Source organism: Bactrocera oleae, chromosome 5 (genome assembly GCF_042242935.1).
Source record: "Bactrocera oleae isolate idBacOlea1 chromosome 5, idBacOlea1, whole genome shotgun sequence".
Classification (NCBI taxonomy): Eukaryota; Metazoa; Arthropoda; class Insecta; order Diptera; family Tephritidae; genus Bactrocera; species Bactrocera oleae.
Genome location: NC_091539.1, coordinates 65,612,065 through 65,636,705, shown reverse-complemented (window position 1 = coordinate 65,636,705; position 24,641 = coordinate 65,612,065). Strand labels below are relative to the sequence as shown.

The window sequence follows — 24,641 nt, the reverse complement described above, 5'->3', positions numbered from 1 at the left end:
TCACTTCAAAGCAGAAATCATTTCGGCAATTTGCGGTTTTGAGCGAAGCATATTTAAATCGCTTTGCTATTGCTAAGAGGTCTTTGCTGGCGAAGTAGCTTCTTTGCCGATGACACTTTCTCGCTAGTAGCAATTATTAAGTAAATTATATTTAAAATGTTTATTTAGCAAGCCTTGCGTGCAAACCCACTGTGCAGCAAGATAATCTGCTTAAATGCATTTCTTCATTGTTGCATGGCGTGCGTGTGTTTGATGTTAAAATTAGATTAATTGTATTTTTCTTTTGTTTTGCAATGATTATTTCTGTTCTTGATAGCAACGACAATCGGCAAATATATCGCATTGAATTCGTGGTGCACAGCGCGCTGACTAACCAGATATCGCCAAGCAATTGACTTGCATTCGGTGGCCGCCCTGACGTTTTCGGGAGCACGCGCGCCCCGCCGCTCGCCGCATGCTGCCGAAACGTTACACATGGTCTCGCTTTGTTTGCCTTTAATCATGTGTTGATGATGGTGATTGCCGTTTAATTGTCGCTCGGACATTTACTGCTCCGGCGCAAGGGACAGCGGCGCCGGCGGCAGCAGCGTTGATGGTGGAGGCGGCGGTGGCGATAGCTTAGGCGGTTGCTGTTTCACTTCAATTACAAATTGTGTTTAATTATATTGGTAGTATTACTATTTGGCTGCCGATTTTTATGCAATCTGCTTGTGTGCTTGTGGCGTGTGCTGGCAGCGCGTTTTGCTTTGATGAATTTTCTTTACAAGCTTTTTGTTTGCTCTTTTCTTCTTGGTTTTTAGTTTGAATTGAATTCAGTTGCTTTGTTTTTTCATTTCGTGCCATTTTTTATCGTTTTGTGTGCGTTTAATTCGTTTTTTTTTTGCGAAGTTTTTGCGTGAACTAAATGTGTTCTAAATAATTTTTGGTCGAACGGGGGGAACGACAGATGTTCGGTGGTGCTACAGACTTCTTGTACGTCGTCTTTTTATCTAAATTTTGTAAAAAGTCTTAAAAAGAATCGCCGTAGTATTATTAGAAAAAAATATTTTTAAAAAATATTAAAATAATTTGGAAATTTTTACAAAAAAATGTGTATGCTTTAACCCGGGAAATTTGGCATATATTTTTAAAATGAATAAAAAATATAATAATTTTTACCAAATAAGTGTATAAATTGGTCTCTATATGACATATAGAAATTTAGTTATAGGTATACACAGGGCCGTGGAGAGCAAACAGGGACGCGGGTATGATTATAGTGAATTGTTGGAGAAAAACTCTGCAAAATATTGTTTGTATGTAAGTTTTGCTGTAAACGCGGTGACATCCTTTTTCCGACGACCTGCCGCTAATGACTTCGCAACGGCCGAGTTTTAAATATTTTCCTTTGAAAATTTCACAAAATTGTTGTAAAATATGTATCTTTGGGATAATAAAAAATTTTTAATAAAATTTTTAATTTTTTATATGAACAAAAAAATTCTTCAAAATAGGCAGTGTTTTGCTCGAGGAAACCATTGTAACTCCATAAGGCAAGTTACACTCGGAAAAGTGGTGCAAAAATTTAACTTGACAGTATATGCAATCTTCAAAAGACGCAGTCTAAATGCCATAAAAATTTCGAAAAATGGTAAAGCCAAAACATTAGCTTCTTAATTAATTTTCCTTTGCAATTTTTGAAGTAGAAATTTCAAAGCTTGAAAAATTACGTTATATATGGAAAATGCATAAATGATAAAAGTGTATCTTGAATACGAACCACCAAATTCAACGTTCTAAATGCAACATTAGCGATTCAAAATCATTTTGCTTTATTTTAAATTTTATTTTTTTTATTTTTAATTTTATTAATTTTTAACTTGCATTATTTATAATTAATTAATAAAACTCTTTTAATATTATTTTATTTCAATCAATTATATTTAATTTCAATTATACAATAATTTATTTACTTTAATTCGCTTTGAATTGATTGCACATTGCACTAAATAATTTTTTATTTAGCATTGGAATTTTTCGCACTTTTGCATTTTGTTTATATATATAGTTTTATTGTTTACCACTACGTTGTGAAAAAATGTTTGCAATACTAATATTTTGCACTCGAAAATTGCAAACAGCGCTGCGCCCCTGTGGTTTTACCTTAACTTTTGGACTTTTGGGCTGCTGTGTTACATTTGTTTATTGTTTGTTTGTTTTTTGTTGTTATTTCTGGATGTACAAGTATGTTATGTAAATTGGCACATGTCGGAGAATATAATTGATAACTCAATTTACATTAGAGTGAAATTTTGCAAATTCCCTTTGCGATTTTACGTAAGTGAGGTAACGTCTTGTGCAAATGTACACGCGTGCATGTAAATATTTGTAGATGAAAGAAAATGTGTTTCATTTGATCATAGACAGATATATTTACATATATGCATATATATTATATATATATATATATATATATACCATATACCAATGTTGATGTCAGCTACCGTTTCAAGTGGAAATGAATGCGTCTGAAGAGTTGCAAGGCTGCTGCAATTTTTATGAAGTGGATTTAATTTTTCTAATTTCCATATATATCATGTATACCATGTATCAGTTTTTGAGATATTGATCTGAAATTTTACACAAATCCCAAAGAAGCTGCTCATTTGTCGAAACCGCTTATATCAGACCCATATAACAACTATATCCATGTCACCATACAAACTGAACGATGAAATAAATGTCCTTGTATGGAAAACTTTTTTATTTGACAAGATAGCTTTCCGAATTTTCAGATAACGGTACAATATTCGTACAAAATCTTTAGATCGGCGCATTATAGCATATAGCTGCCATACAAGCTGACCGTTCAGTTCTTGTCAAGGAAACTTTTTTTTCTTTTGGCGCTAGAAAAATATGCCACAAGCAATTCAAGTATCTTTTAAGAAAGTAGAACTACCATAAGATCCCCAAAAAAAATTTATTTTTTATGGTAAATTCAATTACTTTTGAATTTATTATTATTTCACATGAAGGTAAACTTTTGCAACCCAATGTGCGAATTTCGAACATCAATCTAAACTAAAAAACAAAAATTGGTCAAATAAAAAACCAAATTAAACTCATTTGTCCACACTTTCTTATAGAAAAACGAGAATGAACAAAAAACTGTTTAACCAACTCAAAGTAAGCCCGTTATAAGTACGAAAATCAAATTTTATGACACACACTCATTGCCACACATCAAAAGTTTAAGCGTTTTTCTTTTAGTCTTTTAGTTTAACCTAAAAACCGCTTGTGGGCAAACGTTTTTAATGTAAACAAAATAAAGTCTATATAAATCATCCTACATGGCAACACAGCAAGCACATACATACATTAAACCCGATAAACACTACCGATATACAATGTGAACATCTAAACAATGCGCGCGCCGAAGTGATCGTGAGGTAAACAAATCATTAATAATAATAACAATAATAACAAAAAAAGGTGTTTGCAGTGCTAAACTAGCAAACATACGCACCATACAAGCCGCAAACATGAAGGCGCGATAAAGAACACCTTGATAAGCAGGCGCTCAGTGTTTATGTACATATCGGTATGTGTTTTGGCAAGTTTTACAACAAAAAATAATAACGATAACACTAATAGCAAGTGTGCACCACCAATTTGCGGTGTGTAGTTATTGCCGGGTAATTGGGAAATTTTACGATTTACAGCTACTAAAGGGCTTTAACAAATGTATTAGTGAATTTCATTGTTATAAAGATGATAAGGCAAATTGAGAGCAGTGTGTTATTTGTATGAGCTACTTAAAATAAACAATTTTAGTTACAACATGTAGAAAATACATAAAAGAAAATTATGTTAAAAAATAAAAACAAAAATATAAATAATTAATACTAAATAACATACAACGTACAGATATGCACAAATTTACGCACACGAGTATAGACAAACATAAAAAAAGTAATGTGAACAATGATATACATACATATGTACATATCATTGCTGAACTACTTACATGCGGCGAACAATTTGTAGCGTTGTTTAGCATGACTTGAGTTTTATGCAAATTCTATCTTTGAATTTAGTCGAATTGAAGTTGAATAGTGGTGGAGTGGTGGTGGTAGGATTGATTTGTGGTATTATATATGTTTACTGGGAGGATGAGAACTTTCAGCTTAACTGCAGATTACTTTGATTAGTTGTTTTTTTATTCTTTTTTTTATAATTTTTTATTTTTTTTTTTTTGGTTTGTCACTTTATACAATTGTGTAGGTTGGATATATATTTAAGTATATATGTATTGTTGTATACGTACAATATATTAATTTCAATATTGTGTGTAAACGTGATCAATTTTTTTTTTGTGGGTTATTTTTTTTCAAATTTTGCTAGGTATTTTCATTGTTGGGGGAAATGTGAACAAAAAAATTGTTGCCGGTTGTTTTGCTCGAATAGTAGTTTAGCGCGCCTAAAATGATAAATATTTACAAAAAGAAATAGATGAAACAAATTAAATTAAGTAACTTCAAAAAATGTATTATATGCAGTTAAGCCTAAATATAATATTTATACATATAAAACTACGAAATAGCAATTAGGGTTGTTAATATTGATTTCAATTTGTAATATATGTAAGTATGTGTAGAGTATTTCTTAACAACTAAAACTAATTGTATAATTGTTTGTAGATAATAGTAATCAAAAAATCGGTGGTTGGCCGAAAACATTTTTTTTTATCAGTAAAACAATTAGTATGTGAATAATTGGTTTCACTTAATTCATAAAATTTGAACATTATTTGTAGATTGACATTTACCAATGTAAAATTGCAGCAAAAATTAACTTTTTGCATTGCGGTTATTTATCTGCTATCGGCATTTTGTTTTTTCGCTAGTGCTCTAAATTCATGTAAGCATTTTACAATCTATTTTGTTGACTTGACAATTTAAGCAGCACATTTTTATGCACATTTTACAAGTTTTCAACGTGCACAAACTGAATTACACATTTGTATGCAACAATGCGTTGTTGCAAATTAGTGTCATTATTGACGTAACAACGCGAATGCAGCTAGACGAAGATTCTGCAGGTAATATCTGACGACCACCCTCGCACATTAGCTAGACAGATATTTTCCGACCTATCAACCAACCACCGACTAGGCGACAGCTGAAGCGCACAGAAGTAACAGCCAGAATGGCATGAAAACAAAAAATCAATAATGACTGCCTTGCTGAGGTATTCGCACACTTCCATGCGCAACCCTGGAGCACCACCGCAAAAACGGTATGTACGAACAACATTCATAAATGTTCGTTTTGATTTGCTACACAATAACAAAATAAGCTTTTAATTAAACGCAAATAGTGACTGTAAAATTGTAAACAATTGTGTTGCACAGAAACTTTATGCGCTAATCAGAAGATTTGAGTAAGTTTTTCATATAAATGTACGTACGTATGTAGCGCAGTGGTGCATTTTGCAAAAGCGCTTACACATTTTTTTTTTTTATAAATATGCATTTGCTGGTTGTCTTTGATAATTTCCTACCTTACTAAATGTGTTGTAGATGTTTATACAGTTGATTATTTTATTTCACATTTATTGATTTCACTCTTTTTTAAGTCAATATTACAACGAAATTCTTTTTGTTTACAGATTCACCACCAAAATCAGAACTTTTGTTCTTTGCACAACGCCATCAAGTTCGTACACACAAAAACAACTACAATATTATAAGGGTGCTTACGCCGCTGCAGCGTGAAATAGCCCCGGTCGCTTTTTTTAATATTTCGATAAGCAATTTTCACGACACATTTCTTTTATTTATTTATATTATTCCATACAATGTTTATGCTGCTGCCACTGAGTTAAGCAGAATTTTTACAATTTGTTCACAATCACTTTTTTGCTTTCAAAGTATTATTTTGTCTTAATTGCTGAAGTTAAAGCGAGCCACGATCCGTGCACACCTCTTTATTTATCCAACTTTCATATCGAATTGTCATCTGAAAGATACAATTCGCTGCCAAATCATTCTTGCCGCCGAATACAATCCACAACTGTGCAAATTACAATTAGTTATTTTCTTCGATTTCTTTATGAATCCATTCGCACCAGGGACGCAATTCAGCACACAACAACACACAGTGGAACATAGATTTTCATATTTTAATTTTAAATAAATCTAAATATAAACAAGAAATCTGTTTCACATTGAAATTCCTTTCGTGTCGATAAAAATAAAATAGCATTAAAATTATTTTAAGAACTCTAAAATAAAGTCACATGATTCACCCTGTTTACATTACTGACTTGGGAATCAGCTGTTTAGCTGACACGCGCAAACAAATGTTTGACGTTTGCATTTACATTGTAGATATTGTATTTAGCTATTACGATTTTTCAGAATTAAAAGGAAGAAACGTTAAAATGAAAGGCCATCCAACAAAAGAAGTTACACAATTGATCCACGAAATCAAAAACGGGTATGCACAGTTTAAAAATATTGATGAAAAGTTGTAAATTTTATATAAAATCTATTACAGTAATGTGGAAGGTTCTTACAACATAACAGCAAAGACGCTACAAGTATTTAAGAAAATCATAAATGGCCAAAGATGGGCCAATGCAGAGTAAGTTATACATTTCAAATATGAGAAGGAGCTTCTTAATGTATTTGTGCTTATTAGCGAACTCATGAATTTAGTGCGCACACAGGGGCACATACTGCAATCCGCAATTCCACAAGAGACTGTAACAGCTAACATTGCACGACGTATACTTAAATTGATACGCGAAGAGTTCGATTTACTGAAAGCAAAGGTTTGTTAGTCGATCAGTTTATTTTCTTTCAGAGTCAAGATATAAATGCCACAAATACATTTCTAGGTGTATCAATTCACGGATGACCAAGCTTCAATGTCCTTGCACAAGCTTGTTACACAAACAAGTAATGATGTTAGTGTCGATTATACTGAACCACAACAAGGATTGCGTGAAGCGCTGTTGGATCACCTGCAAGAAATGGAAACCGAGTTGGAGACAAGTTCCGAAAATATTTGCGCACAAGCTGAAGAGCACATACACTCCTCTGAGGTTATACTCACATTGGGACACTCGCGTAGTGTTGAAAACTTTTTGAAGCGTGCTGTTAAGAAACGCCAATTCCTTACCATAATTATAGCTGAGTGTGCGCCCGATTGCAGAGTGAGTTTATATTAAAAGAAAATCTAAAATAGTTTCATAAAAATTATATATATTTGCAAGTTTATATAAAAAAAATTCCAAGGTAGTTTCATAAAAACTATATATATTTGCAATTTTAGGGTCATAACTTGGCAGCTAGCTTGGCAACGGGAAATGTCGAAATAATTGTCATACCTGACTCCGCCATATTCGCAATGATGTCACGCGTCAACAAAGTCATAATTGGTACGCATAGTGTGCTTGCAAATGGTGGGCTGCGTGCCGCTTGCGGTTCCTACACAGTAGCACTGGCCGCCAAACATTACTCCGTGCCTGTTATAGTACTCTCACCCATGTACAAATTATCACCCGTACATTTATGTTCAATCGAACAGGATGCATTCAATTTAGTAGGCTGTGCGGAAGATGTTATCGAATATGATTCCTTAGCGTCACATTCTGCCAAAGTTTATAGCCCTATATTTGACTATGTGCCACCAGAGCTAGTGACACTGTTTATTTCAAATATGTAAGTACAAGTGTTTTTTTTTTTATCAAAGCGAGAAGTAATGTAACTTATTTTGTTTGCTTACAGTGGCGGTCATGCACCCTCGTATGTCTATCGACTTTTGACTGAACTATACAATCCTGAGGATTATGAGATGTAAAACGAAAATAGCTCTATTTTTTTTTTATAAATTAACAAACCCCTAGCCTAAGCATTTTAAGCTTTCGCTAAACTAAAGCTCAAATAAGCAAAATAAAGAAAAGAAGAAAGCTGATTGTGTTGTGAGAGTATGCATTTGTACTTGCGCTGTTGCTTTGAAATTGCAGCGCGCTATAGTTGGCGCTTTTAAATACCGTCGTCGTATGTTGTTGTTTTTAGCTTTGTCCAACGTCTAATCCAATTAGTGTATGCAAACCGCAAGATTATATTATTCGAACTGTGCCCGTCTACCCTCCCGATATCCGCTTCAATTCCGTATGGAAGACAAACTTTGAAATTAGTTTGTTGAACACCTTTTATTTTGCCGCACTACGTTTCAGTACAATCGTCACATGTCAGTCAATCACATTTTCTTTTAATTATTCTTCAATGCAAATTATCACAGTTTTCAAAAAGCAAAGCCCAATAAACAAACTTTGTGCAAGACAAAACAACGCCTGCCGCTAAATATCATAATTTTTGTTATTATAACAGAGAATATAATAATAAAGTAGTGCAAAACATTTGGTGTAAAATTGAAGAAAAAACGTATAAGTAAAAATCTAATTGTGTAAATAAAATGTGCTGTGTTAATTATTTTCTTTATGAAAAAGTGAATTTTAAATTGGCGTAGAAATATTACTTAACGTCTTAAAACGAGTTTGCTGTGAAGTTGTGCAATAAACATACATGTTCTGTTGAATATATTATTTTTTGGTGTTGAATGGTAAGGAATCACCAACAGCGTTGCAATTTAGGTCAATTAATTTTGAAGCACAACTGGTCGCCAAACATCATTTTAAGTAAATTGTAAAAGTTATATATATTTTCACATAACTGGTGTTAATTTTAAATTAAGCAATGCGATTTGTTTTTCTTTTTCAAATTAGCCCAAAGGTTCGGTCGTTTATGTAAAATAATTCAAAAAATAAAATTTGTGCACTTGGAATAAGTTTTGAGCTTGATTGCAGGTCCACTATATAAGTAAATAGCTAAAGTGATTGTCATTAGTCGTTGCAGTGGCATAAAATAGTCGCCATTTTGAAGAATACTGAGTCGACAGTACTCGACAGGACAACATTGGCGTACGTTCTGGTTACAAATATATATTTGTATATTGTTTATTGTGATTATTAAGGAGCACTTCCATAATTTTCAAAAATTGTCGAATTCATAAGTTCATACATATGCATACATATGTTCATACTTGCATACATATATATGAATACATATTTAAGAATGCAACTCGTAAGCTTGAAATACTTTCATATGCTTCCTTTGAACATTCTTTCATGGAATATGGCGACTTCCGCTTAACAAGGCCAATAGCCGACCAAAATACGAACTAGCAACCAGTGTGAGGTGAAAAAGCGACTCGACTTTTGTTTACCGGCGCTAGCGCCACACACAAACTCACAATATTGTTGCTAGTTGATGGACAAGGCAATAATTTAAATGTTTGTCTTGCCACGCCGCAGGCACAATAAAATGTATTGTGCTAGTTCAAATGCTTAAAAGGTACTTTGATTTGTTTTCTTCTTTGTTATTTGTTGTTTTTGTTGTGCACAACTTTAATACCGCTAATGGTGTTGGTGTGACGAAGCTAGTTTTCCTCCTTTGCAATTAGTATGTTTTGGTTGGTGCTCCGAAGCGGCTAGACGTCCATTTGGTGTCTTCATTGCGTGTGTGTGTGTGTTCGTACGTGCGTACGTGCGTTGGTGTGGTAAAAAGAAAAAATTCGTTGAAATATTTAATCACGAAAGCTGGGCAATCAATTTTATGTGCAGAAATACGTTGTCTATCGAATTAATTGCAAATATGTGAGCCAATATAATACACGGTAAGATCCATTACAATCTGGTTATGTAAGCAATCAATTGTTTATGCGGCGCATTGAGAACTACGGTTGGGCACAAGAAGAACATAGAAAAGTAAATTGTTAAAATTCATAAATATAGTATATACATATATGGTGTTCGACTTTTTTCAAATTCAAATCCGAAATAAGGCCGAGTCTCCATGAATCTAACCAATGTTGTTGTTGTTGTCTGCAGCAATAAAAAAAAATCTGCAACTACTTTAAAAAAATGTAGCAGACATGATTCTTCTTCACTATACACGGATTCAGGCTCGTTCCAGTTGGATCTGATGTTCCTGTTAGCGGAACCTTCATTTCTTTACAATTAAAAATATTTGTAAACATATGTAAATATGTCGAGGTTTGGCTACATACATACTAATATATTGAACGGCTCACATCAGCAACCCTCAAACAATACACGACTTGCAGTATTTGCTTGAAAATGTCTTCCCTTCCTCAAAAGCAAAATTTATAAGAAAAATCATGAAGTGACCTTCAAATGCACCAAAACTATAATACCCTTCAAAGTTGCACTTTTTAAAGCATAAATGGGTATAAAAACATATTCTTATCTTGAATTGGATCGATCAGTTTGAATGGCAGCTATCTACCGTTTCCACGACAGTCGGGTCTACGTAACCGGAACGGACCCGTTTTTATTCCGGCCAAGAACTGTCAACTCGGCAGAATTCTGTCGCTACAACAGCAACAACAATGGCAGCTATCTACATACATACATGCTATAGTGGTCTGATCTAAGCTATATTTTCGGAGATTGTGTCGTTTCCTTAGATAATAATCTATGCTGAATTCGAATCGACTCAGCTCATCACACTGATCATTTATATATACATGCACTTTATAGTGTCATTGACGTGTCCTTCTGTGTTCTTCAGGTAAGGTGTGAGGTAATTAGGTAACACGAAATAATCAAGTGAAATTTGTGCTTAAGGTTATAAGCCATTTACATATAAACACGTGTTTGTTATGTATCTCATCAATATCACATATATTTATATACCCTGTATGTAGTCCACTTATAATTTAGTTTAAATTAACTAATTAATTAGCTAACTATTATTTAGCAAACTCAATAGGGTTTGCTGTAAAGTTTCAGTTAGCCCTTTTAAAAATGCACTTACAACCGTATCATGTAATTTAATTATTTATTTACTGTATAAGTTAATTGCTCTAAAAAAAGAAATTACATTTCGCAAAAGCTGTTACGAGTTAAATAAATAAAATAAAGCTAGTTTCGGTAGTTACAGTACACTTTTTTAAATCAAGTACCAGAATAACTTAAAAATTATATGAAAGATACAAACACTTCAAAATGTATTCAGTAATAATACACGCAATACATACAAAATCAATTCTTAAGCATTTTTACTTATATTAGCATATAATTCTATAAAATCAGCCATGCTATCCGCATAAAAATGTGGTTGGTCCTCCGCACTTGCTTGCCACATTTCATCTATGGGTGTGCTGCCGCTCAATACGAGCAAGGTTTGGAAGCCACAATTCAGACCGAAGCGTACATCGTGCGACAGAGAATCGCCAACAAACAGACAACGTTTGGGATCGGTCAATTTATAGACGTCCTTCAAAATGTCACCAAGCAAAAGTGCCGGTTTGCCAACTATTGTCGCCTCTCGTCCAGTGGAGCGCTTTATAGCATAGTAGAAATCGTTTAAACCTAAAGACAAACATTAAATCGATTAAACATCTTATATATGTACGTATGTGTATGTTTCTGTGTGCAAAACAAACCTGGAAACATAAGACCTTCCCTCAGCTGAAAAACCGGCTCTGTGGCACCCATAAGAAAATCGCAATCATTATCTGCTAGATATCGAACGGCCATAGCCACTTGCACATAGTTCATTTCCAAATTACCATCAAACAAAACAGCGCCCATTTTTTGTTCCGGTTCTGTGATTTTTTCCAAATTAAAAAAATCCACGCCTTCCTTGACGGTCTTATGAAATTATTAACACAATAATTGATAAAGTCTCAGAATTTATATTTTCTTAAATAGAGGTTGGATAAGAAAATGTCGAGGGAAGGCTTTTTAGGAAAAGAATTTTATAAAACTCATTAAATCTATATATTAATGTGATTCCGGAAGCTTATGCACATATAGGTTAGGTTAGATTATACTGGCCGGCTATCACATCATAAATAGACCTACTGATTCTTAGTAATGCCAGTTCAGTTTAATTTGAAATGAATGATTCATTGTACAGATTGCTAACGCTTTCTGCGAACTTTAAGTGCGATTTGATATCTAATTTTGATACTGTATCTAGTTCCTTGTACTGCGAAGCTCCTAGATATCTAAAGCTTTACTGGTTCGGTAGCCAGACGAATTACACTTTTGACAATCTCATCATCTTTTTCATTTCACGGAATTTCGTTGTGGCCTAGAATCCAGTATATGCATATGCCGCCGTTTTTTGGCAACCACTACATCTACTACCTCGCTCTTCTTAGGACATTCTCTGACGTAATGCGATGTGCGAAGCTGAATGAATATTTATAATACATACCAAAGTCCTCACATCTACGCCTCCACGACGTAGCGTTTCATTACCGGGGCCACTGCATAATGAGTAAACCGGCTGCTTTATATTATGCTTCTTCATATAGTACAACATGGACTTTACTGGATGCATGATGTCGTTCTAGTTGAAGTAAAGGAATAAACAATTTACTAAAAAACATATTCACGTTTCCACCAAAGAAGTTTTTCAACTAGATCAGCTCTGTTCGACATTTTTTTTAACGCCCACAGCACATGTTTAGTATACGCACTGTAGGACGATATGTCTCACACAAAAATACAAAGCGACAACAGTACAATTTACCGCTTCAAAATCCATCATTCCGATCTCGGTGAACTTATTCACATACTCTTCCTCCGAACGCATACTGTTATTAGACACAAAGTGCACTTGCTTGCCAGCCGCCTTCAGCGCATTCACCGCTTCACCCGTCCTGGGTATAGGTGACGTTGCCATCCACATAACACCATCGCAATCACACATTACTACATCGAAGGAGTTGACGAACTCCTTCTGCTCCTGCGGGGAGAGCTTCAAAATATGCGGTACTTTGCGGGCAGGCATAATCGTGCGACAATCCACTCACTGTCTCACAGACAAATACTCACTAATCTGTTCTTCTCATATTTCAGTTTATTTATACAAGAATGAATTTGCCACACGTGCGTTATAAATATTTGCGGTGTATAGATAAATCCATATCTTTGGTTAGATCATTATTGTCATTGGAGCTAAGCGTTTTTAATAAACACTGCTCAACAAAAATATTTCTTCCTTGACACAATGACAATTTTTACTTTTTGACTACGAGTTTTCTCAGTTGCTTTAATTAGTATTCCAACTATTTCCGAAGAATACGTGTTACTTCATTTAATTCAATTGAAATATCGTTTTACAAGTATTATGGTCAAAATATGATTTCCGCATGTTTTCTTAGAAATTGTGTCGTGAAATCATCGAAAACTTGCCTCATGCGAGTCATCCATTCATCTCTGTTAATGACGTTAAAAAACAAGTTACAGAAACAGTGCTTGAAACTCGTGGTGTTGGCATCAAAAGACAGCAGAGGTTCTTATAATATCTTATGAATTGTCTCAATTTGGTTAATATTTTGGGTGCGAAGCGTGTTAATGCTAGACTCGTATCATAAGAACGGAATATTTTACATAAACGACTACGAATAAAGATCGTAAAAAAGATGCTTGACAACGTTACTGAAGACCCTACACTCATCAAACCCATCATTATTAACAACAAAAGCACTGCAGGTCAACGCAAACAAAGCTTATAGCAAATGTAGGGTAAATTGTATTAAACGTTGACATGTTTGTTTGGCTCTGGCCAATTTTAAAGCCGAAAACATTATTTGTATTAAAATTCGGAAATTCGAAAATTTATATTTTTTCGCAGTCCGGGTCATATTTGATCAGATATTATAATAATTTTCGTTAATCTGGTTAATATCGGTCAATATGTGAATTATCTTCATAAAATTGTGTAGAAACGTTTTCAAGTCTACTAGACTAATGCCTAATGTTAATGCAATCAGTCCAGATCTTTTAAGATTTCCGACTTTCGAAATGACTTTCAACAGTTTATGTTCTTCTCTTCTTAAAGATAATGTGAATTAGCGCTAAATATAAATGAAATCGGTCTAGATTTTGGTCTAACCCTCAAATAGCTAATATAATGACTTCGGATCTTCTGGTTACCCAGTGTATTAAATTATCCCCTCTTGGTTGAGTTTATACCACATACAAGTATATCTCTTTTGAGGTTGATTTTAGTATAAATGTCTCAAACACTAATTGAAATGTCCTAATAAAACTATGTGAGCCAATGACCTTTTATATAAGTTAGTAACATACCGAATATCGGCGAATAATAAATGTTGAATACTTAAGAAAAATTTAGGTAAAGTTTTGTCGGAACCTGAGAATATTTTACTGGCTTTTGGGTCGCACAAATTGCGAGAAAATTAAATGTTCCGTTATACGAGAACTTAGCCGCTTCTTACTGGTTTTATTTACTTGCCAATATATATCTGGTTGTCATAAATTCCTTAACAACTGAACCGATTTAAGAAATAATTCTGCACACTGTGTCCAGTTTGATCCAATTAAAAAAATGGAATAGTCATATACTCGTATATATCTTAATTTACAGTCGCGAAATTTTTTTATTGCAATTTATTTGTTTATCATATAACAAAGGATTATCTGTAAGATCTCGTAATCTTACTATGGACGGATGTTAGGAAATTTATTTGCTGGATTAAGTAAACTTCATTATATTTAAAGTTAAAACCGGTAATATAAACTGCAAAAGATACGGTGATAATAGAAAATTGCATTGGCAGTTGAGTTGCCAGGCATTGCGGCTACTTTGCCAGATACTGGGCGTACGATACAACAGACATCACAGAAAGGAAAGGAACAGGAAAAATAGTCTGGTTGCAGCATTTATCACTGGCACCGTCGGAATATACGTTACCCTACAAAAGGATAAACTCATTGGTTTAGCTTTCGCCTAAACAACTGAACCGATTTTAGTTAAATTTAACACACTATGTCCAGAGTGATTCTACTTAAAATAGATTGAAACCAACTTGCGGCATACCATAGGTCAAGGAAAACTCAACGGTCTAGCATCCATGAATATTCACAGAAACATAGTAGGTGTTTTTAGTTGACGCAGTTTTGGATAAATTTTTCAAAAAACCGAAAAAAAGTCAAGAAAACGTGTGGATTCCATCATAAAAAACTGAGCCAGCTTAGCGGCCAAGCATGATTCAATCCAATTTTTGATACCCTATTCGGATGTGAGCCGCATACCAGTGAGGACGTTCTGCATCGACCAAAACAAATGATAGTCAGAAAGAGCAAGGTTTGGCCTATTTGTCAGTTTCGTTTTGAAAAATAATGATGCATCGAAGTAAACAGAGAGATAAATATCATATATAATATTTCAATAAAACAGTGATCTGACATTATGTAGCAGTAATCTGTTTCTCACTATAAACTTATCCGAAACTTTATCCAGATGATCGCGGAGATGGTCTAACTTAATACTCAAATTTGATCACTTTTAAAACGTGCCAACCACTTTTGGCAATTTTGCTCAGTCAGAACATCTTCAACTTTAACCGAAATGCGACTTTCGGCACAGGTTTTCTTCATATTAAAGAAATGAATAAGAACTCCCCGCAAAAACACCTTTTCAAGCACAAAGTTCGACAGATTGGAGTGAAAAAAACTCTCCTATATACGCCGACGCACAAGGACCGTAGCTTACCAACGCATGTGCGGAATATGGCAACAATGGAATATTAATGAAAATGCGCCATCTCTTGGCAAAAAAAAGTTGGTTTCGAGTAGTTACACAATTTTTAAATTAAGAACGACTGAATTGAGTTTTAAGGCTCTTTAATTTTTTGAATTTATCTCTGCCTTGCATAGCAGACTAATTTATAAACTATACAAAAAATATAATGAAGAACCACACGAAATACATACAAAATTAATTCTTAAGCATTTTTACTTATATTAGTATATAATTCTATAAAATCGGCTATGCTATCCGTATAAAAATGAGGTTGGTCCTTCGCACTTGCTTGCCACATTTCATCTATGGGTGTGCTGCCGCTCAATACGAGTAGTGTTTGGAAGCCACAATTCAGACCGAAGCGTACATCGTGCGTCAGAGAATCGCCAACAAACAGACAACGCTTGGGATCGCCCAATTTATAGGCGTCCTTCAAAATTTCACCAAGCAAAACTGCCGGTTTGCAAATTATTGTCGGCTCTCGTCCTGTAAATCGCTTAAGAGTGTCGAGGAAATCGCAAAATCCTAAAGATAAACAGATTAAATCGGTTAAGTAACGTGTCGTTATATGTATGCGTTTGCGAGTGCGAAAAATACCTGGTAAAGTTAGATCTTTCGTTATCGGTACTAGCCAATCTGTACCACCGGCAATAAACTCGCAATCTTTATCCGCGAGATATCGTGTGGCCGCTGCCATTTGTGCATAAGTTAAATTCAAATTATTATCAAACAAAACTGCGCCCATTTTTTGTTCCGGTCTTGTAACTTTTTCCAAAGTAGATAATTCAACGACTTCTTTAGTGACCTTATAAATGAAAAAGAGACGAAAGTTATACAAATTAAAATAATAATTTAAAAAAGTCTCATAATTTTTATTTTCTTAAATTGGGTTTGAGTAAGAATATGTCAAGGAAAGGCTTAATAAGTTAATCATTAAGTCCATACAAACTGCATACTACACTTCTGTGACTTCGAAAGCTTGTGTACATATAGTTTGGTACTTTTCAAACAAATTTGAGAAAATAAACCTCAAATAAAAATACTACCTAATAATATACTTTCTGGCAACTACTTGTGTAACAAAGTGGCAGGAGTTTCAGGGAATACTACAAGACAGCCAAACCCTAATCTGAGTCCGACAATCTGACTTTTATGTAAATGGACTGGATCGAGGCAGATGCCTCGTATACTCTACATAAGTAATTTGAAATCTTTCAAGATTATATTTTCGGAACTCATGCTAGTAATGAGTTTCAGATGGAAATCGGTTTTTTATATTTCATAAATGTATTAATACTACATTTTATTCAATGCTGCTGAATGAATATTTATAATACATACCAAAGTCCTCACATCTACGCCTCCACGACGTAGCGTTTCATTACCGGGGCCACCGCATAATGAGAAAACCGGCTGCTTTATATTATGCTTCTTCATATAGTACAACATGGACTTTTCAGGATGCATAATGTCGTTCTAGTTGAAGTAAAGCAATAAACAATTTATTAGCAAACATATTCAACGTTTCCACCAAAGAAGTTTTCCAACTAGATGACTTTCGTTTCGACATTATTTTTTAATACCCACAGCACGTGTTTAGTTTACGCACAGTAGGACGATCTATCTCATACAAAAATACAAAACAAAAACAGTACTATTTACCGCTTGAAAATCCTTCACTCCGATCCCGGTGAACTTATTCACATAATCTTCATCCACGCGCACACTGTTATTGGACACAAAGAACACCTGTTTGCCAGCCGCCTTCAGCGTATTCACCGCTTCACCTGTCTTGGGCAGCGAAGAAGAAACCAGCCACATAACACCATCACAATCACACATCACCACATCGAAGGAGTTAACGAAATCCTTCTGCTCCTGCGGGGAGAGCTTCAAAATATGCGGTACTTTGCGGGCAGGCATAATCGTGCGACAATCCACTCACCGGTCTTACAGACAAATTCTCACTAAACTATTCTTCGCACATTTCAGTTTATTTATACAAGAATGAATTTGCCACACGTGCGTTATAAATATTTGCGGTGTATAGATAAATCCATATCTTTGATTAGATCATTATTGTCATTGGAGCTGAGCGTTTTTAATAAACACTGCTCAACAAAAATATTTCTTCCTTGACACAATGACAATTTTTACTTTTTGACTACGAGTTTTCTCAGTTGCTGTAATTAGTATTCCAACTATTTCCGAAGAATACGTGTTACTTCATTTAATTCAATTAAAATATCGTTTTATTATGGTCAAAATATGATCCCCGCATGCTTTCTTAGAAATTGTGTCGTGAAATCATCGAAAACTTGCCTCATGCGAGTCATCCATTCATCTCTGTTAATGACGTTAAAAAACAAGTTACAGAAACAGTGCTTGAAACTTGTGGTGTTGGCATCAAGAGACAGCAGAGGTTCTTATATCTTATGAATTGTCTCAATTTGGTTAATATTTTGGGTGCGAAGCGTGTTAATGCTAGACTCGTAGCAAAAGAACGGAATATTTTACATAAACGACTACGAATAAAGATCGCAAAAAAATGCTTGACAACGTAACTGAAGACCCTACACTCATCAAACCCATCATTATTAACAACAAAAGCACTGCAGGTCAACGCAAACAAAGCTTATAGCAAATGTAGGGTAAATTGTATTAAACGTTGACATGTTTGTATTGGCTCTGGCCAATTTTAAAGCCGAAAACAATTATATGTATTAAAATTCGGAAATTCGAAAATTTATATTTTTTCGCAGTCCGGGTCATATTTGATCAGATGTTATAATAATTTTCGTTAATCTGGTTAATATCGGTCAATATGTGAATTATCTTCATAAAATTGTGTAGAAACGTTTTCAAGTCTACTAGACTAATGCCTAATGTTAATGCAATCAGTCCAGATCTTTTAAGATTTCCGACTTTCGAAATGACTTTCAACAGTTAATGTTTTTCTTCTTAAAGATAATGTGAATTAGCGCTAAATATAAATGAAATCGGTCTAGATTTTGGTCTAACCCTCAAATAGCTAATATAATGACTTCGGATCTTCTGGTTACCCAGTGTATTAAATTTATCACCTCTTGTTTGAGTATATACCACATACGATTATATCTCATTTGAGGTTGATTTTAGTATAAATGTCTCAAACACTAATTGAAATGTCCTAATGAAACTATGTGAGCCTATGACCTTTTATATAAGTTAGTAACATACCGAATATCGGCGAATAATAAATGTTGAATACTTAAGCAAAATTTAGGTAAAGTTTTGTCGGAACCTGAGAATATTTTACTGGCTTTTGGGTCGCACAAATTGCGAGAAAATTAAATGTTCCGTTATACGAGAACTTAGCCGCTTCTTACTGGTTTTATTTACTTGCCAATATATATCTGGTTGTCATAAATTCCTTAACAACTGAACCGATTTAAGAAATAATTCTGCACACTGTGTCCAGTTTGATCCAATTAAAAAAATGGAATAGTCATATACTCGTATATATCTTAATTTACGGTCGCGAAATTTTTTTATTGCAATTTATTTGTTTATCATATAACAAAGGTTATTATCTGTAAAATCTCGTCATCTTACTATGGACGGATGTTAAGAAATTTATTTGCTGGATTAAGTAAACTCCGTTATGTTTAAAGTTAAAACCGGTAATATAAACTGCAAAAGATACGGTGATAATAGAAAATTGCATTGGCAGTTGAGTTGCCAGGCATTGCGGCTACTTTGCCAGATACTGGGCGAACGATACAACAGACATCACAGAAAGGAAAGGAACAGGAAAAATAGTCTGGTTGCAGCATTTATCACTGGCACCGTCGGAATATACGTTACCCTACAGAAGGATAAGCTTTCGCCTAAACAACTGAACCGATTTTAGTTAAATTTAACACACTATGTCCAGAGTGATTCTACTTAAAATAGATTGAAACCAACGTGCGGCATACCATAGGTCAAGGGAAACTCAACGGTCTAGCATCCATGAATATTCACAGAAACATAGTAGGTGTTTTTAGTTGACGCAGTTTTGGAAAATTTTTCAAAAAACCGAAAAAAAGTCAAGAAAACGTGTGGATTCCATCATAAAAAACTGAGCCAGCTTAGCGGCCAAGCATGAATCAATCCAATTTTTGATACCCTATTCGGATGTGAGCCGCCTTCCAGTGAGGACGTTCTGCATCGACCAAAACAAATGATAGTCAGAAAGAGCAAGGTTTGGCCTATTTGTCAGTTTCGTTTTGAAAAATAATTATGCATCGAAGTAAACAGAGAGATAAATTTCATATATAATATTTCAATAAAACAGTGATCTGACATTATGTAGCAGTAATCTGTTTCTCACTATAAACTTATCCGAAACTTTATCCAGATGATTGCGGAGATGGTCTAACTTAATACTCAAATTTGATCACTTTTAAAGCGTGCCAACCACTTTTGGCAATTTTGCTCAGTCAGAACATCTTCAACTTTAACCCAAATGCGACTTTCGGCACAGGTTTTCTTCATATTAAAGAAATGAATAAGAACTCCCCGCAAAAACACCTTTTCAAGCACAAAGTTCGACAGATTCGAGTGAAAAAAACTCTCCTATATACGCCGACGCACAAGGACCGTAGCTTACCAACGCATGTGCGGAATATGGCAACAATGGAATATTAATGAAAATGCGCCATCTCTTGGCAAAAAAAATGTTAGTTTCGAGTAGTTACACAATTTTTAAATTAAGAACGACTGAGTTGAGTTTTAAGGCTCTTTAATTTTTTGAATTTATCTCTGCCTGGCATAGCAGACTAACTTATAAACTATACAAAAAATATAATGAAGAACCACACGAAATACATACAAAATTAATTCTTAATCATTTTTACTTATATTAGTATATAATTCTATAAAATCGGCTATGCTATCCGTATAAAAATGAGGTTGGTCCTTCGCACTTGCTTGCCACATTTCATCTATGGGTGTGCTGCCGCTCAATACGAGCAAGGTTTGGAAGCCACAATTCAGACCGAAGCGTACATCGTGCGTCAGAGAATCGCCAACAAACAGACAACGCTTGGGATCGCCCAATTTATAGGCGTCCTTCAAAATTTCACCAAGCAAAACTGCCGGTTTGCAAATTATTGTCGGCTCTCGTCCTGTAAATCGCTTAAGAGTGTCGAGGAAATCGCAAAATCCTAAAGATAAACAGATTAAATCGGTTAAGTAACGTGTCGTTATATGTAGGCGTTTGCGAGTGCGAGAAATACCTGGTAAAGTTAGATCTTTCGTTATCGGTACTAGCCAATCTGTACCACCGGCAATAAACTCGCAATCTTTATCCGCGAGATATCGTGTGGCCGCTGCCATTTGTGCATAAGTTAAATTCAAATTATTATCAAACAAAACAGCGCCCATTTTTTGTTCCGGTCTTGTAACTTTTTCCAAAGTAGATAATTCAACGACTTCCTTAGTGACCTTATAAATGAAAAAGAGACGAAAGTTATACAAATTAAAATAATAATTTAAAAAAGTCTCACAATTTTTATTTTCTTAAATTGGGTTTGAGTAAGAATATGTCAAGGAAAGGCTTAATAAGTTAATCATTAAGTTCATACAAACTGCATACTACACTTCTGTGACTTCGAAAGCTTGTGTACATATAGTTTGGTACTTTTCAAACAAATTTGAGAAAATAAACCTCAAATAAAAATACTCTCTAATAATATACTTTCTGGCAACTACTTGTGTAACAAAGTGGCAGGAGTTTCAGGGAATACTACAAGATAGCCGGACCCTAATCTGAGTCCGACAATCTGACTTTTATGTAAATGGACTGGATCGAGGCAGATGCCTCATATAGTCTACATAAGTAATTTGAAATCTTTCAAGATTATATTTTTGGAACGCATGCTAGTAATGAGTTTCAGGTGCAAATCGGTTTTCTATGTTTCATAAACATATTAATACTACATTTTATTCAGTGCTGCTGAATGAATATTTATAATACATACCAAAGTCCTCACATCTACGCCTCCACGACGTAGCGTTTCATTACCGGGGCCACCGCATAATGAGAAAACCGGCTGCTTTATATTTAGTGCTTCTTCATATAGTACAACATGGACTTTTCAGGATGCATAATGTCGTTCTAGTTGAAGTAAAGAAATAAACAGTTTATTAGCAAACATATTCAACGTTTCCACCAAAGAAGTTTTCCAACTAGATGACTTTCGTTTCGACATTATTTTTTAATACCCACAGCACGTGTTTAGTTTACGCACAGTAGGACGATCTATCTCATACAAAAATACAAAACAAAAACAGTACTATTTACCGCTTGAAAATCCTTCACTCCGATCCCGGTGAACTTATTCACATAATCTTCATCCACGCGCACACTGTTATTGGACACAAAGAACACCTGTTTGCCAGCCGCCTTCAGCGTATTCACCGCTTCACCTGTCTTGGGCAGCGAAGAAGAAACCAGCCACATAACACCATCACAATCACACATCACCACATCGAAGGAGTTAACGAAATCCTTCTGCTCCTGCGGGGAGAGCTTCAAAATATGCGGTACTTTGCGGGCAGGCATAATCGTGCGACAATCCACTCACTGTCTCACAGACAAATTATCACTAAACTATTCTTCGCACATTTCAGTTTATTTATACAAGAATGAATTTGCCACACGTGCGTTATAAATATTTGCGGTGTATAGATAAATCCATATCTTTGATTAGATCATTATTGTCATTGGAGCTGAGCGTTTTTAATAAACACTGCTCAACAAAAATATTTCTTCCTTGACACAATGACAATTTTTACTTTTTGACTACGAGTTTTCTCAGTTGCTTTAATTAGTATTCCAACTATTTCCGAAGAATACGTGTTACTTCATTTAATTCAATTAAAATATCGTTTTATTATGGTCAAAATATGATCCCCGCATGCTTTCTAAGAAATTGTGTCGTGAAATCATCGAAAACTTGCCTCATGCGAGTCATCCATTCATCTCTGTTAATGACGTTAAAAAACAAGTTACGGAAACAGTGCTTGAAACTCGTGGGGTTGGCATCAAGAGACAGCAGAGGTTCTTATAATATCTTATTGGTTAATATTTTGGGTGTGAAGCGTGTTAATACTAGACTCGTGCCAAAAGACCGGAATATTTTACAAAAACGACTACGAATAAAGATGCTTGACAACGTTACTGAAGACCCTACACTCATCAAACCCATCATTATTAACGACAAAAGCACTGGAGGTCAACGCAAACAAAGCGTATAGCAAATGTAGGGAAAATTGTATTAAACGTTGACATGTTTGTATTGGTTCAGGCCAATTTTAAAGCCGAAAACAATTATTTGTATTAAAATTCGGAAATTCGAAAATTTATATTTTTTCGCAGTCCGGGTCATATTTCATCAGATGTTATAATCATTTTCGTTAATCTGGTTAATATCGGTCAATATGTGAATTATCATAAATTTAAAAAAAAATTTTGCACATTGTGTCCAGTTTGATCCAATTAAAAAAATTGGATAGTCATATACTCGTATATATCTTAATTTACAGTCGCGAAATTTTTGTATTGCAATTTATTTGTTTATCATATAACAAAGGATTAAGTAGACACCGTTATGTTTAAAGTTAAAACCGGTAATATATACTGCAAAAGATACGGTGATAATAGAAAACTGCATTGGCAGTTGAGTTGCCAGGCATTGCGGCTACTTTGCCAGATACTGGGCGAACGATACAACAGACATCACTGAAAAGATTCTTGAAGCAAACATTTTGAGAGTGACTTCACTTAAAATATAGAATAGTTTACATACATATGTACGTATATCTTAATTATGTTAAACGAGAAAACAATTCACAAATAAAAAAAAAATTTATTTTATAACTAAAGCATGTGTTGAAATGCCGTTATATTTTATTATAATTTGTTTGAAGTGTCAACTCATATATAATAATAAGTTCAGTGTTTGCTTAAGCTATTAACAATGGAGTGGAGATTTAAATAAATTCTAATGGCGGTGATTGCTTTACAAAGGTGGAAAAAAGCGCAAGTGAAATTTATGAAATTCTTATAAAACTTAATATTTCGAGAATGTTTGTTTACTGCATTTTTGATCGTTTTTTGCAAACTTCTACAGTTGATGACGTGAATTTAACTCTACATGAAAGTCGACCGTCGGTACAATGGTCCTTTTCTGACAACGCGCTTGAAGCCATGAAACTATCAATTTTACGAATGAAAAATTTGTCACTGTTGAAGAAGTAGATTCCGTCTGGACAGGGCCCGATCTAAGGAGGTGCAAGCCGGGCATTTTCCCAAAGTGGCAAAAAATGAGGGTCGGCAAAATTTACTTATTCCTATCTTTCAACCTTTGGTTCGATATTTTTGAGGTATCGATACTTTTAACAAAATTTAAGTCACATCATTAGATTTGGGTCGTAGGCGATTACCCTTCTATATAGACAATAGCTTATGTTTAGAGTGTGTGTTGCCAGTTTCTCGTGATTGGTACCTATTTTCCTATTAAGTAGATTTATTTTTATCACTTAAGTAAAAAATGATTTAATACGGTTTAATCCTGATTTACTTTTTTACTGTTGCGCTAATTTATTTTTGTACCGACAATTTAATACGTCGAAATTGAAATTTAGTTAGTTTGATACCATTATTAAGAAGTGTCTCAGTGATAAGTTCTAAAATCCAAGTTCCGAAATTTCTCGGATAATATTTGATATTACGAATATTACTCAATCGGACGTTTTAAAAATAAACTGAAAAGTACTTGATACCTATCAATGTCGATAGTTTAGTATCGTTCCTTTGGTACCGATAAATCTGATACGGCACTGGTATCGAGTAAAGTATCGAAACTTTTGAAATGTTGTGGAACACTAAGAAGAAGAAATACCTAAATAGGAAATAAGGCACCAACTAGACTAGAACGTAGAAACTATGATACAAAAAAAAATCATCCGAATTTTC

The 24,641-nt window shown here is 34.4% G+C and overlaps 5 protein-coding genes and 1 pseudogene across 7 annotated transcripts in view; 2 read left to right on the top strand and 4 right to left on the bottom strand.

Moving 5' to 3' along the window:
- The window catches only part of Adar (Adenosine deaminase acting on RNA), a 129,486-nt gene extending 123,426 nt beyond the window's left edge, over positions 1 to 6,060 (bottom strand). Inside the window, exons 1-2 of one of the 2 annotated variants that reach the window (XM_036368656.2) lie at positions 5,542 to 6,059; positions 4,007 to 4,459 (exon numbers count right to left, since the gene is read on the bottom strand). In XM_036368656.2, the coding sequence (XP_036224549.1) occupies positions 4,007 to 4,039 (33 nt within the window). In that variant the 5' untranslated portion in view covers positions 4,040 to 4,459; positions 5,542 to 6,059. Of the gene's footprint in view, positions 1 to 4,006; positions 4,460 to 5,541 lie in introns of both variants that reach the window. The other variant, XM_036368658.2, reaches the window with a different exon arrangement.
- Positions 6,061 to 6,320: 260 nt separating this feature from the next.
- eIF2Bbeta (eukaryotic translation initiation factor 2B subunit beta) lies at positions 6,321 to 7,972 on the top strand. The gene is made up of 6 exons (XM_014244535.3): positions 6,321 to 6,479; positions 6,540 to 6,626; positions 6,684 to 6,816; positions 6,883 to 7,200; positions 7,320 to 7,708; positions 7,775 to 7,972. Exons 1-6 carry the CDS (start codon positions 6,343 to 6,345, stop codon positions 7,845 to 7,847), a joined length of 1,137 nt encoding a protein of 378 aa, XP_014100010.2. The 5' UTR covers positions 6,321 to 6,342; the 3' UTR covers positions 7,848 to 7,972.
- A 165-nt stretch (positions 7,973 to 8,137) lies between these two features.
- LOC106620606 (E3 ubiquitin-protein ligase siah-1) overlaps positions 8,138 to 24,641 on the top strand; it is a 31,137-nt gene continuing 14,633 nt past the window's right edge. For both annotated transcript variants that reach the window (XM_036368652.2, XM_036368654.2), the window contains exon 1: positions 8,138 to 8,612. The gene's annotated coding sequence lies outside the window, so the exon portion shown is untranslated. The remainder of the gene's footprint in view (positions 8,613 to 24,641) is intronic.
- On the bottom strand, positions 10,899 to 12,916 carry LOC106624765 (uncharacterized). The gene is made up of 4 exons (XM_070109895.1): positions 12,617 to 12,916; positions 12,299 to 12,433; positions 11,520 to 11,727; positions 10,899 to 11,445 (listed from the first exon to the last, which is right to left on the bottom strand). The coding sequence occupies exons 1-4, from the start codon at positions 12,875 to 12,877 to the stop codon at positions 11,123 to 11,125; spliced, it is 927 nt and encodes a 308-aa protein (XP_069965996.1). The 5' UTR covers positions 12,878 to 12,916; the 3' UTR covers positions 10,899 to 11,122.
- LOC106624764 (uncharacterized) lies at positions 15,722 to 17,624 on the bottom strand. Its single transcript, XM_070109894.1, has 4 exons — positions 17,300 to 17,624; positions 16,979 to 17,113; positions 16,235 to 16,442; positions 15,722 to 16,162 (listed from the first exon to the last, which is right to left on the bottom strand). Exons 1-4 carry the CDS (start codon positions 17,558 to 17,560, stop codon positions 15,840 to 15,842), a joined length of 927 nt encoding a protein of 308 aa, XP_069965995.1. The 5' UTR covers positions 17,561 to 17,624; the 3' UTR covers positions 15,722 to 15,839.
- On the bottom strand, positions 20,499 to 22,268 carry LOC118681986 (uncharacterized; annotated as a pseudogene).

Coding starts and splice junctions, on each gene's coding strand:
- LOC106624765 (XM_070109895.1), bottom strand. CDS start 12,877: ATGCCTGCCCGCAAAGTACCGCATATTTTGAAGCTCTCCCCGCAGGAG. Junction 12,434..12,616: donor GAATGATGGATTTTGAAGCG/GTAAATTGTACT, acceptor TACTTCAACTAG/AACGACATCATGCATCCAGT. Junction 11,728..12,298: donor GCGTAGATGTGAGGACTTTG/GTATGTATTATA, acceptor TAATTTCATAAG/ACCGTCAAGGAAGGCGTGGA.
- eIF2Bbeta (XM_014244535.3), top strand. CDS start 6,343: ATGTTTGACGTTTGCATTTACATTGTAGATATTGTATTTAGCTATTAC. Junction 6,480..6,539: donor ATCCACGAAATCAAAAACGG/GTATGCACAGTT, acceptor AATCTATTACAG/TAATGTGGAAGGTTCTTACA. Junction 6,817..6,882: donor TCGATTTACTGAAAGCAAAG/GTTTGTTAGTCG, acceptor ATACATTTCTAG/GTGTATCAATTCACGGATGA.
- LOC106624764 (XM_070109894.1), bottom strand. CDS start 17,560: ATGCCTGCCCGCAAAGTACCGCATATTTTGAAGCTCTCCCCGCAGGAG. Junction 16,443..16,978: donor GCGTAGATGTGAGGACTTTG/GTATGTATTATA, acceptor TTCATTTATAAG/GTCACTAAAGAAGTCGTTGA. Junction 16,163..16,234: donor GAAAGATCTAACTTTACCAG/GTATTTTTCGCA, acceptor GTTTATCTTTAG/GATTTTGCGATTTCCTCGAC.